At 43.2% G+C, this 13,751-nt stretch overlaps 1 protein-coding gene across 5 annotated transcripts in view; it reads right to left on the reverse strand.

Annotated features, from left to right (window-relative positions):
- The window catches only part of BACH2 (BTB domain and CNC homolog 2), a 413,528-nt gene that overhangs the window by 14,038 nt on the left and 385,739 nt on the right, over positions 1–13,751 (reverse strand). For all 5 annotated transcript variants that reach the window (XM_007484325.3, XM_056818596.1, XM_056818597.1 and 2 more), the window contains one exon: positions 11,186–12,826. In XM_007484325.3, coding sequence (XP_007484387.1) covers positions 11,186–12,826 — 1,641 coding nt within the window. The remainder of the gene's footprint in view (positions 1–11,185; positions 12,827–13,751) is intronic.

Below are 13,751 nucleotides of genomic sequence, written 5' to 3' on the forward strand. Positions count from 1 at the left end.
TTGTGATATGATCAGGGTAAAGTAAATGATCAGCTCCCTCGTTCTGGATACCAAGCCTCTAATGACACAATCTGCCTTCAACATTTTGTAAAGCTGAAGTGGCTATAGAAATTGGAGCTGTTTTTCTTAACTGAATTGGGACTATCATTTCAGCCTGTCAAGGTTTTCTTGAACCTGATTCTGTTGTCTAAATTGACAGCTATCATTTCCCTGGAAGATAATCTTAACATCTTACATTTAGATAGCATTATGTAAATGCTCGATTAGTTCCCAGACCCCTTGTGTATTAGCTCAGTAGGTTCTCACAAGAATTCTGGTGGGTAGGAGCTACCACTCACATCGCCCTCAGTTTGTGGAAGGTGAATGGAGGTGTGAAGAGGCTAAAAGACTTACAGGATCAAAGGACTTACAGCTCCAAGGGACCTGAGAGACTATCCTGTCCAACTCCCTCATTTGTAAGGAAGGATGGTGAGGCTCAGGAGTGATGTCAGAGACCCAGAGCCATAAAGCCAAAAATGGTGGGGCTGGAGCTAGCACCCTGGCCTTCTGCCTCCAAGTCCAGAGAGCTCTCCATTCCCATCTGCTCTGTGCAGGCTCACACATGCACACACATGAGATATCCTGGGGTTTGAATTCTACTGAATGCATGGGTAGATTTCTTATTTCTTTGTAAGCCAGGGTAATTCAGTTTTTTCCCCTTACAGTTGGAATATATCCTCCTAGAGGACAGGAATAGTTTTTTTCATACTCTGCATCATATCTACTGTCTGGAGGGATGCTGATTGATGAAGAAGGGGATAAGGATGGGAGTGGATAGATTGATGGACTTAAAAGAGTTTGGAACTCATCTTAGTCCTCAGACACTTACTAGCTGTGTGACCCTGAGCAAATCATTTAACCAAGTTTGCCCTGGTTTCATCCATAAAATGAACTGGAGAGGGAAAAGGCAAATCATTCCACTATCTGCCAAGAAAACCCCCAAAGAGGTTTCAAAGAGTTGGAAGTGACTGATTAAGAAGGAAGGAAACCCCTGGTGAGGAATTCCTTCTACCAATGTAGGATGTTTATCTGAAAGGTTGCCTAGAGTATTGAGGAAAAGTGATTTGCTCAGGGTCACCCATCAGGTAGGTCAGAGTTGGGAGAGGTAACGCCATTCAGTGGCTAGATGAAAGAATGGACCCTGTAGTGAGGACACCCTCACTAAAGCCCTTCCCTGACACCTTGTCAAGTTATAGAATCCTCACAGGCAGGAGAATGTCATCTCTGCTGGGTGGAAAGATTCTGCCCACTGGGGACCAGCCTGCACATTATGAGGAGACTGGTTTCTCTGGCCATCATCTGCTGGCCACAGCAATTTCTCAGGACCCTCTACTAAGGCCAGGAGAGCTGCAATTTGGGTTAATAGGTGTATTCCCACTCATGAAACAATGGCTTTTCATTAGTCAAAGTATCAAAGAATTCTGATAAAAGTGAGAGTAACAAATGGTACACAACAAAAGTTCATAATTTTGTACATAGACTTTTCTGGTTTCTAATATATCGAAATATTTAGGTTTGTTCAAGATCTTTAAGTTCATCACAAAAAAAAGTTCATAAAAATGAAAATAAATAAAAATTAGTTCACACAAACCCAGGCTTGGCAAAAACCTAAGAGAGAGCAGATTCTCTTGCATGCTTTTACTGGGGAAGAATTTGAGAATGTAAAGCTGATTGTGGCTAATTAATATTTACTAAATACCCATAATAAGAGGCAATGTGGATAGAAGTGGATAGAAGGCTGGTCACAGAAATCACAAAGATAATGGCTGCAGACCTTGGGCAAGTCGTTTAACTTTTAAATGCCCAGGCAGCTCTTTTAAGAATTGAGTGAATGAAGGAAGAAGCATTTATTAAAGGAAAAAACCCATCCTTTTTTCAAGGATCTTACTTTTAAATGGGAAGACAACACCTAAAACAAAGCTCATCACTGAGGCAGATGGAGAGATCAGTAGTTCTAAGGGTTCAGCCACTGGACAAGATGCTTTCAGTGACATAAATAGGTTGGGTGACAGTGCCAGGGTACTGAAGGACATAGAACAGCTGGACCCGGAATAAAGGAGACCTGAGTACAAATGTGGCCTCAGACACTATCAAGACACTCAAATTGCTCAGTGGATTGAGAACCAGGCCTAGAGACAGGAGGTCCTAGGTTCAAATCTGGCCTCAGACACTTCCCAGCTGTGTGACCCTGGGCAAGTCACTGACCCCCATTGCCTAGCCCTTATCACTCTTTTGCCTTAGAACCAATACACAGCAATGATTCCAAGACAGAAGGTAAGGGTTAAAAAAAAAAAGACACTCAACTTGTCTGCCTCTGTTTTCTCAACTGTAAAATAGGGATAATAATGGCACTCAACTCCCAGGGTTGTCATGAGAATCAAATGAAATAATATTTGTAAAAAGTGCTCAGCACAGGATGGACCACATGGAAATTCCTTTCCTTTCCCAGATAGTTCCATGTCACTGGAATTACCTATTGATCTGCATCAGTAACAAGGGAATTTCCATACCATGAATTCCCTACCTTGGTGAAATCACAGGTGGGGAATCTTCTCCCTCAAACCTCCCCTTAACCCCAACCCCTGTTCACATATTATGCTCTAGATGCCATTCACCACAGATTCCATCCTCTTAGAGTTCATGCTATTTACACTTTTTAGACTATTTTCTGACTCTGCTTTTTCTTTGCCAAAGGGGGCTGATGATTTATTTCTTGTTCCTTGGGGAAAGGAAAGCCCCTACATTCACAGGCCAAGAAGGAAACTTGGTTACAGGCTGGAATTTTAATTTCAAGAATCTGTTAGGCTTGAATTACCCAGCAGATGGCACTAAACACCCAAACTTCCCTTGGGGTTCAAGAATCCTTTCAGAACAAATGGGCTAAAGCTCCTATTGGCTGCTATAGAGAATGGATTTATCTTGATTTCCCAAACCAAAGACTTCTGAGAAACTCATTTCTTGGTATTCAGACGCTTAATGATTACATCTGGAAGTCTGTTTAAGCAGTTGATGATGAAGCTATTAATTCTAAAACAAGACCCGTTTTCTTTGTTCCTTTCCAGATCCACACAGACATTCGAAATCATTAATCTTTGGGCCCAAAGTGATCTCTTGATTTTCAGTCCCCGCGTGACATTTCTTTGTTAATTTACATCATAGCTAGGTTCTGAGGGTCTTTACGGGTTCCCAAAGCATCTGTTGATATATCTATCACATGGCAAACTCTGTCCCCTGGCCACCTGTGACATTCCGGCATGATCATAACGAGACGGGTCACACCTCGGAGCCGCTCCATGCAGCTCTTGTGGCCACCTAAGGGCTGGCAGAACAAAAGGCTCCTCGCTACAAATACCCAGGCTGACCTTATCCCTGGGTGCCCTGTTTGCATAGGGATAACTAAAGATATCAAAGGATGTTTGATTTCCCCTCCAGACCCTTTGGACCACAAACAGATGGCACCCTCAGTTCAGATGGTGCCTGAAGTCCAGAGTTCTGCGAGAGGCACTCGTGTTTCAATACGAAGCTTGGAGAGGGCCTTCTGCAACGGGAGTGCCAGCCGTTAGCCCCTTTAAAAAAAGGAACAGTAAAACAATTTTTGGCTCTGTTCTAAAGCGCCTTTATTTTCAAGAAAGAAACATACCTGCTACTCAGGGAAAAGTCAGGAGGGGCAAATATGAGGGGCCAAAACAGTATTTTGAATCAGACAGACAGACAATGGTTCTCAAAAACTGGAGAAACCGGCCAGAGGCCTGAGCACAGAAAAGTTGTGAAAGAGTAATTAATATCTACCCATAGCATAGCCACTACAGTATATGCTTGGGTTTCAAAGGGATCGAAGGGAAGGAGGCTAACCTGTAGATCTTCCCACATGAAAACCGTGTGTGTGTGTGTGTGTGTGTGTGTGTGTGTGTGTGTGTGTGTGTGTGTGTGTGTGTGTTTTAGAAGAGCTCTTTCCTTTTGAGAAGAAAAATGTTACAGTAAGGAGATGAAAAAATTCCCAAGGTATTCTTCAAGCTCCTTGATATCATGTCCACTTCTATTGCTTTTTCGGCCCCTGGAAATACACAGGTAAACAGTCTTTCAGCTACCTAATCCTTTTGTCTTCTTAGTGGTCTGGGCTAAAGTGCACTTGTGGTGTGTGTGTGTGTGTGTGTGTGTGTGTGTGTGTGTGTGTGTGTGTGTTTATAGAAGTATTTTATTTTATATATTAGATATAAGTATGTATAATATAGAAACATTGTGAGTATATATAATTTATATATGTATAATATTTATATATAAGCATTATATATCTATTTATGTATAAGTACATATATAAGCAAATACATATAAATAAATAAATATACTCCTATAACTCCCAAAGTGGCTGTAAAACCCCCCAAACTTGTCACTAATTTTGGACAAAATGAAAGAAAAGCCAGTTTTTTTTCTGTTTGTTCCCCCAGTCCCTTCCTGTGAATTATTATACCCAAGATGGACTCAAGGAGCCTTTTATTTATCGTCTCTCCACACACTTACTCTTTCCCGAGCAGGGTCTTGGCTCTTAACTCACTTAACCATACACCAGCCACTCCAGAAGGGGCTGGCCTTACCACGCCTCTGCCCATTAGGCACCGCCCATCCAAACCCACTACGGGATAAACAAGCTGCATACAAAATAAGTTTGTGGCTTGCGGGTGTTCATTCCTGTCTGGCCGTTGGGATTCCGGCCGCCGAGCCCTCAGGGCAGCCCCTGACTCAGCAAGGGAAAGGCCTCTCCCGGCTGCTCTTTCTGCCCAGTGTCCTTAGTCAGGGTCGCAGCTCGCATCACTCCCTGGGGCTGCCTACCGCCCTGCTCCAGCGATTTTGGATTTGGGAGAACAACGCGGGGAATGGATCTGAGGACCCGCCCGAGCCGCTGGATCTGGGCTGACAAAAGGGGGGTACAATTTCAGGCCAGCAGGATACGGCCAGGGCTTTTGCTCTCAAGGGATCAAGAGTGAACGGTGCCTGCCAGTCCATTTGGTTGTCTCTGCCTCCCGGGGGTTAGGGGCAAGATGGGAACTTTGAAATAGGAAAATCAAAGCGACATCTCCGTGTGCTAGGCAGACAGCAGGCTCCCTGGGAAAGGGCCTGGGGAAGTCAGGATGTTCACTCTTCTTCCTGACCCAAACGAGATTGGCTGCTGGCATCTGACAGCTGCCAGTGGCTGCTGGCACAGTCTTTCTAGAGCCAATCCCAGAACCACACCTGTGGTCTTGAAAGCAGAGAGATACCAGGCTCCTAGTCAGGAGTACCGTTGCTCTTAGAGCTCCTGGGCCCTGATATCTGCTTTCACTTCTTAGTCCATCATTCAAGGGCCTTAGGCGTTTTTTTCCCTCCTAACTGTATAAGGGGGCTTAAGTTTGAAGGAAAAGGTAACAACGAAACAATAACAGCGAACATTCATGTAACACTTAAAGGTTTGTGAAGCCTGATGCCTTTCTAACAACCCCTCTTTCCTTTCCTAATTTCCTAGGGTACACTTTACCTACGTAGTATCCACAGCCTTTGGACAAGGGCAGGGAAAAAAAGAGACTTTTCCCTAAAAAAAAATAAATCATATAGTAATAGAAGGGCTAATTTGGGAAACATTTTTATGTCTAACTTCCACCTCCCCCCAGACACACAGACACAGACAGATGCCTGTCCCATTGAAGATGTTTAGCCAAGAGCTCACATGAAAGGAAAGGCAGGGATGGAAGGATACTACCCTCACAGATTTAAGTGGTGCCTTTAACATTTCAAAGCACTTTAACATCTATGCTCTCATTTGATCCTCACAAGGATCTGCCTGCGAGGTAGGCAGAACTGGAATTATTATCCCTATCTGACAGAGGATCACAATCCCTGGGCTGAAATAACAGCTTTAGGGCTGGGTGACTGCTGCAAGGAGGAGGGCACTGCACAGTTCTCTTGTTTCTTCACTGCCCCTCCCCCAAATAGAGGGAATGGCAAGGGAATGAATGGTCTAGGGTTAGGGGACCCTAACCCTAAGCCAAACATCCTCTTTATGCCCCATGAATAAATAAGTACATTTAATTGAATCTTTTACCTACTTTGTCTGACAGATAGAGTTCTTTGAAATATTAGATGTGAAAGTGCTTTTAAAAGACTAATAGTTCTATAAAGATATAATGTTAATTGTATCATGCTGGAGGATTATTCCTATTATTACTACTTCCTTCTCATGGGATTATTTTCTCCTTGATGTAGCATGGTTCAGTATTCTAGAGACCAAAATGTCTTTTTCTAGATAGGTTTTATACGGAGTAAAAATATAATGCCAGCTAGAAATATAGCTAAGGATTTTTTTTTCAAATAGCAGACACAATAAAAGAACATATATCTTTCCATATATTTGTTTTCTGAGGACTATACTAGATAAGTAGAGAGGAATTTGGCTATAGTCATGAATATTTTGGCAACTGTAATTCATCTAATGAATTATAGGAGGGTTGTAATCTCTGTCAATAGGGGGAGTATGCACTCAGATGAAATTATTCCTTCCTGAAGTGTAGTGCCAATGTACATATAGATCAGTGTTTCTGTATATTTTAATATATATGCACATACATGGACAAAACATATATGCTTATGTGATTCAACTAAGTATAAAACCATAGCTGGAGAAGTAAACATTTTGGGTGTTTTGTGGTTACCTGGGAACCCATCTTTTCCCAGTAGCATTTCAATACTTTTTGTTAATTCTGGTTGTGAAGATTAATCTACTAATTTCAATGTTAGATACCTCTGGAGTTCAGAGTTCAGTCCCCTCCCTCCCTTTCTTCATGAAAAATATTAACTAAGTTAAAACAGTTCTATTAAAAAAACCCCCTTCAAAAATACTTGTAGATTTAAAGGACCAATGCTTTTATGATAATTTTGGTAACTGCATATCTAAATGAACCTTCTTTTCAAGTCTGAGCTGAATTCTATGAGTCAATGCAAGTGTCTGAACCAAAAAAAGTTACCTTAATATGAAACTTTCAAACTTACAGCTGGTTATTCATCAATAGATCACTATTCTGGAAAGTGCACAGGTACTGGGTATGTTTGTGTCAAGGCAAATATGGTTTATGAATGGTCCAAATGAATGGAAGATTTCTCTTCTTGCTATTTATAAATTTTTTAAAAATCATTTTTGAAAGTAAAAACAAATTATATTCTAAAGCAACACATTAAAAGAGAAGATGACTCCAATTTCAGATTATTATTACAGATTGACTGATCATTCTTAAAAGTTCAATAAGTCTAGTTTTATTGCTGTTTTAAGGCAATCGAATGGACACTGGCTTAACAGAGGAAACATCCCCACTCTAGTTGGCAGCATTAAGTGCCAATAAATGGCTTTAACGTCTTTCTTGGGAAGTTGGGTGGGGGGTAAAAGAGGGTTTATATGAAATTGGCAGCTTCTTAACTATATGCATCAAACATAAAAGTGCAACCTTTTTGGAATAACTTTAAGGAAGAAAAAAAGAAAATGAAAAACTTTTGTTCCCCATCTCCCCATGTATTCTACTCACTCCAGGGTCCTCCAAATCATGATGTTGATAAACCTGACATATACTAACAGTTTCACAAAATAAAACAAAACAGGTGCTCTGGTCAGACCCATAGAGAAAAACTGAAGAGATAGAAATGGAAAGAAACCCTTGACCTGTTTCATAAAGCCTCTACTCGCTTTAGGTCAATGTCACATTGAACTCTATTAGAAAGCAAACCATTAAAAAAGAAGAAGCTCCTGTTTCAGATTATTATGACAGCTTGACAGATCATTCTTAAAATGTTCAATATGTTTGGATTAACTCTAGGATGAATAAATAGAATGCATGATAAAGCATTTATTAAGTGCTTATTATGTAGAAAGTTCTAAAATCCAAGTGATCCTGATATATTCAGTTAGGAAAAAGTTTTCTTCATTTCCTTTACTATTTACTCAGCTAACTTATTATTATTTAAAAAACTCTCACCTTCTGTCTTAGAATCAATACTAGGTATTGGGTGCAAGGCATTAGAGCAGTAAGGTTAGGCAACTTTTATTAAGTGACTTGCCCTGGAAGTGTCTGCTGTAAGATTTGAAACCAGGACCTCCTGTCTCCATGCCTGGCTCTCTATCCATGGAACTACCTATGTGGCTTCTTAACTTATTTTTAAAATATTTTTTCAATTCCCTTGAAAAATAATAAAATTTTGTCATTATTAAAATTATGAACACATTTAATTTTTAGGTAAAATAAGTATAATTGAAAATTTTAAATTAAAAGTAATTTTCTACTTCCTTGCTTTTGTTTTATAGATGCAAAGGGGCAGAAAACAACTAGAGAGCAATGTAGGTGGCAGATGACTCCTGGCAAAGATGCCTTTCTAAGCAAAGCAGGGGACTGTAGTAGATCCATTTTCAAAAGCCCAGATCAAGCTAAAAACTCTACATTTTTCTTGTAGACTTCATATAGACTGATTAACTAAAGCTCACAAGGCTTTATGAAAAGACACCTTGCCCCCATCCCAGCTTTATGGGATTTTTGCTCTCAAGCTAAATTAAATCTTCCTATTCCTTCAAGATCCAGAGAACTCTAAGGGATCATAGGACCACACAATTAGAACTTTAGTCTTATACCCTCATTTTTCAGAGGACACTGAGCCAAGAGAGGTCCAAGGTAATAGAATCAGTAGGTGGCAGCGCTGGAATTCAAACTTGGGTCCTCTGAGGCTAAATTCAGCACTTGTTTCCCTTGCCCTCCCCTGCTTCCCAGCACAAAAGTAAAAATCCTATTTGTTTCTCCATTTTTCCAGTTGACAGAGGAGGACAAGACCCACTCACTGATTTTAAGGCAGATGGGAGGAGGTGGTCCAGCTGAAAGGTGGCCTCACTGTATTTACTTTCATACCAATCAGCACAGACACAAACAAGGCCAACTTCCAAATCACAATGGCATTGTTCTATGACCCTGTCAGGCTGATTCGTGAGGTGGAAAATAGGGGGTTCTTATTTTTCTGCTTCCTCAGTCCTCTTCCCTCTGTGAGTTATCTGGTCTTGACCCCAACCTCCACCCAACCTCCATCACTTAATCCCTTGGAGAAATGGAATCTCTTCCAGTAGAAGCATTTCAATTCCAGTGTTGGATGAAAACCAAGAGCTCGATTCCACTCCCCATTAAAAACCTCATTTCCTATAATTTATGGAGGGCATATTAAGGGATATCTATCCCCCACAGTGTTATGTTTGACTGACTGTGTGTGTGCATGTGCTTCCAGAGTAACCTTGGGAAATGGGATCAAAGCAGGGCCAGCACAAAGGAGAGGCAGAGACACAGCCCAGATCGAGGGTCTTCTGTTTATCAGGACAGCATGAAGACTGGGAAACCATTGTTTAATGATGATAAATGCCATTTGTCCATGATGGAGATATTAAGATTGGATTAGATATTAAGTGTGGATTAGAGAACTGGACTTGAAATCAGAAAGACAGAGAGAGGGTCAGACTGAGGACCTTTTACTCAAATTCCACTATACTTTCCACTGAAACACACTGCTTTTTGGATATTAAGAGGGGGCCATGGCATGGTGGCTAGAGAGCCAACCACAGATTCAAGAAGGCATGGGTTTAAGTCCCATCTTTTCTACATACTAGTTGTATGACTCTGGCCAAGTTGCTTAACTTTCCAACTGTCTAAGATTATAAACTGCAGAATAGGTGCTGATCTATGTTAGTAGAAGGACTTTTATTAGTGTAGGTAATTTTCTAAACTAATGAAATCTTATATCTGGGTCTCCCTCCCACCCCCAAAGAAAAAAAAAGATCCTCTAGTTTTAATCAAGCTTTATAAAAAACAAACGACTTAAAATAAATCAGGATGAGGACACATAGTTTTCTCTTCCTTTCTTTTTAAACCCTTACCTTTTGCCTCAGTATCAGTTCTACAACAGAAGAGCAGTAAGGGCTAGGCAACTGGGGTTAAGTGACTTGCCCAGAGTCACACTTGTAATAAGTGTCTAAGGCCAGATCTGACCCCAGGTCCTCCTGACTCCAGGCCTGGCTCTCCATCACTGTGCTACCTTGTTGCCCCAATTCTGCGTTTTCTTTAGGCTGAGGGTGGAGGAGGGGGCATATGAAGACACTAAAAGTATAAACCAGCTGTTTAAAGAGGATGGGCCTTGTAGTTGGATTATCTGGGACTGCCTGAATCTCTTTCTTAGGGTAGGTAAGGTTAGTACTTTCCCTAAAAGGCAAGAAAGCTATTAGAATTGGACCACTAAGGCTCAAGTCTTCTAGTGGTAAAAAAGAAAGCAGGGAGAAAGGTGACATTCAAAAAAAAAATCAATAAACGTTTATTAAGTGCCTATTACAGGCCAGGACTTGTGCTAAGCACTGTAAAAAAGTTTAAAAGTGATCTCAGTGAAGTTTAGATAGATTTGCTTTTACTCTTGGGCTGTTTCACTGTACTTGTTAGATATCTGTAAATTTAAGGCTTTCAAGAGTCTGATAGTTCATGGGTGTAGGCAGTCCCTCCACCAGGTCAAATCGCAATCCCCTTTCTAAGCTTAGGAAATAGAAGGGCTATGGCTATGAAATGCATCCTTTGGTGACTAATCTTCTGAGGAAGAGTCCTGGATGCAGCTAGGTTGCTTTTTGTGGGATAGACATATGGTCTGTTGCTGGCCCCATTTCTGAGATCTTTTTAGCTTGGTGGGATGTTTCAGTGTATGCTCTACTAGCCAAGCCCCTGGGGACCCTAAAGGTCATCCTCCATCCCTACCTTGAGTGCTTGGGATCCTAGTTTCAGAGCTAGTCCATCCCGTTCAACCCCTTCATTTTAAAGAGGAAGGTCAAGAGAGAAAAAAAAGGGATTTGTTCAAGATTGCAGACCAGGGATTGAAGACAGGTCCTCTTACACTGTACCATGCTGTTTGTTGGCTATTAAAATGTAAGCAAAGCAGGTACAATTTCAAACCACAGAGCCTCTCCAGATGGGGAGGGAGATGTATCCCAAACACGCTAGAACACCTGATAAATAGGAAAAAAACTGGCAAGAGGGAGAGAAAGGTGAGCCCCAGAAGCTAGATGCCATCCCAGCAATGGGCTGGTTAAATGAGTTACACACTTGTACTTATCTTAACTCCCTACCTCGTGGCCCCTGTCTTGCACTGGACATGACTCACTGTCTGCTTCAGAGAACGATCCAGACTCATCGCTTGAGTTGGTTCCATAGGACTGCTCACATTTAATTTGGGGTCGGACTTGGTTGTACATTCCATCTCCCATCAGGCTTGGCTCCTGATGATCAGTGGCAAGGAATCGGGCTCCCTGGGAACAGGGAGAGGAAGAGAATTCACAGAGAGGGAGGCTACAAGGAGAACCACCACTCCCATCTTCTGCGTAGGAGTAGGAGGAGCAGGAGCTGGAGGTCCTGGTCCTGGTCTCCAAGGGGGGAGATCGAGGGCAAACTTTAATTGGCACCGGGCAGCTGGTATTCGGCCGCATCCTTCCTGGCAAGTGATCAGCTATTAGTCCACTGTGGGAATAGGTCTGTGAGCTAGGGAGGGACTGGCTAGCTCCTGCCCAAAGACCCTTTGGCACGGGCTCGGTGAGGTCTTTGTCCAAACTACTCACGCCAGAGTATGAATGCACCGAAGTGTTCCCTTGGTCACAAGCGCTGGAAGAGAAGATCACACTCCGCCTGTCCAGCTCGCCTTCTTGCTTACAGAGAGTTTCAAAAGCGGGCCCCTTGAGAGGAGACCCCACTGGGACACTAGAAGCATCCTTCTGACTGGCATGGGGCTGTCCGTAATTCCCTGTGAAAGGGCTGTAGTCAGTTTTATGGTCACCCTGAGTTGTCCCCTTGTCCAAAGGGCAAGCTGGACTCCTGGCAAAGTGCTGTTGGGAAGTACTGGGCAACTCTGCACTTTTTGTTCTGTTGAAGAGAGACCCTAAACAGGAAGGGGAGGCCCCGCTTTTAGATCTGTCCATGCAGGCAGCCGAGGGGGCAGCAGCGGTGGCTGTGGCCGCGGCGGCAGCAGCAGCAGCAACAGCAGCAGCAGCAGAGGTGGTGGCCACAGGGGTGGGGCTGGGCTGTTTCCTATCCATGTCCATGTCCCCCTCTTTGTCCCTGACGTCAGGCTCCTCTCCAGACAGGCAGAGGGTGATGCTCTCTTCCTCATTCTCTTCACTTTGAGGTTCACTTTTAATCTGCCCTACGGGCAGTCCTGCCTGGAGGCCATTGCCCGGGTTCTCTTCACTGAGTGCGCTTGCAAAACCTGAGGTACTGATGTGCGATGTGTTGTAGACAACATTCTTGGTACAAGCAAGTTGGTATTTCTTATATCTGGGGTACCGTGTCAGCGCCTCCTTGTCCAGGCTGCCCCTGCCGTCGTCTCTCGGCACTTCCGAGTCAGGAAGCAGCACCCCTTCTTCCTTCTCCGCTACGGGTGCTGCACACTCGAAGCCGAGGGGCTCTGGATGCAGCCGCTCCTTGGGGCACGAGATCTTGGAGGTCTCCGACTCCATGGTTTCCTCCTCCTCCTCGCCCTCTGAGTTCTCCCCGTCGTCGGCGTGTACACGCTGGCAAGAGGTGTCCTTTTTGCACAGGAACAGGCCATCCTCGTTGTTCAGGAGCTGGGTCTGCAGGAAACTGAAGCAGGAGTCCTCCAGGTTGTGCATGCGCAGGAACTCTGCACAGCGGATGACCTCCTGGATGTTCTCTCGGCTGAGTAACAGCTCCGCGGTGTAGGCGAACTGTAACAATGGCCCAAACCCCCGAGCGGTGACCTGCAAAACAAATAGGGAAATTGCCAGCATTACCATCAGCGCAGCTATTGTCCCGAGCCCTTCAAGTGAAGTGAGATAACCAGACAGCTCTAGTGTCTGAAGAATAAAGGCTTCAAAGTAGCAGTTAATCTTGTATCAGGTCAGCAGCGAGGCTGGCTCAAGTAATTAATGCTGTCTCCCGCTCGCCACTTCTGTACTTCATCATGTCGCAGGAGGAACTGAGAAGCACCCAGGTCGGTCTGGTGGCCCATCAAAATGACAACGGGCCCCATGTTTACGCAAATGAAAACCTCTGCAAATTCAAAGGCTAATCTTCCCAAAGGGTAGTGTTTTTGGAGAGGGCTCAAGTGAACAGCAACCTCTGGAGGTACGTTTTAAACAAGGAACTTGCTATTTCTATCCCCCCTATACATCCTAAATGTAGAAAATTCAACCCTTGGACAATGGAAGTATATGGAAATCAAAAATCGCTTTCCTAGACTTAATTTTAAAAGAGGAAAAGAAACCTAAACCACCATTTCCCTTGATATGTAGGCTGTTCATTGGTTTCTAGCTGGAGTAGCCATCTTTCTGTTATGCTATCATTTTCACTATTGATATCACTAAAAACAGTAATGACAGCAATGGCAATAAAGGAGGATGACGGTCATCATCAAAAACAATGCCCCGCACTGAAAAACACTCCCCTGACGGCTAGAATGGGAGGCTTGGGGAGACCTAAGTGGGCGGCTGCGTCTGCTGAAGCTTCTGCCGGCCATGCTACCTCGTGTATACCTTTCTTTTTTTATTAGATGTTACTTCAGGGTGCAGCTGCCTATTTCCCCGTTAGCTTTTCAATGGTTAAGCCTAATTGCCATGTTTTCTGCTCATCCATTAAATTAAACCCATTGGAAACACACTATTTGTGCACAGCTTGCTCCTAGAC

The sequence above is a fragment of the Monodelphis domestica genome, chromosome 2 (genome assembly GCF_027887165.1).
Source record: "Monodelphis domestica isolate mMonDom1 chromosome 2, mMonDom1.pri, whole genome shotgun sequence".
NCBI lineage: Eukaryota > Metazoa > Chordata > Mammalia > Didelphimorphia > Didelphidae > Monodelphis > Monodelphis domestica.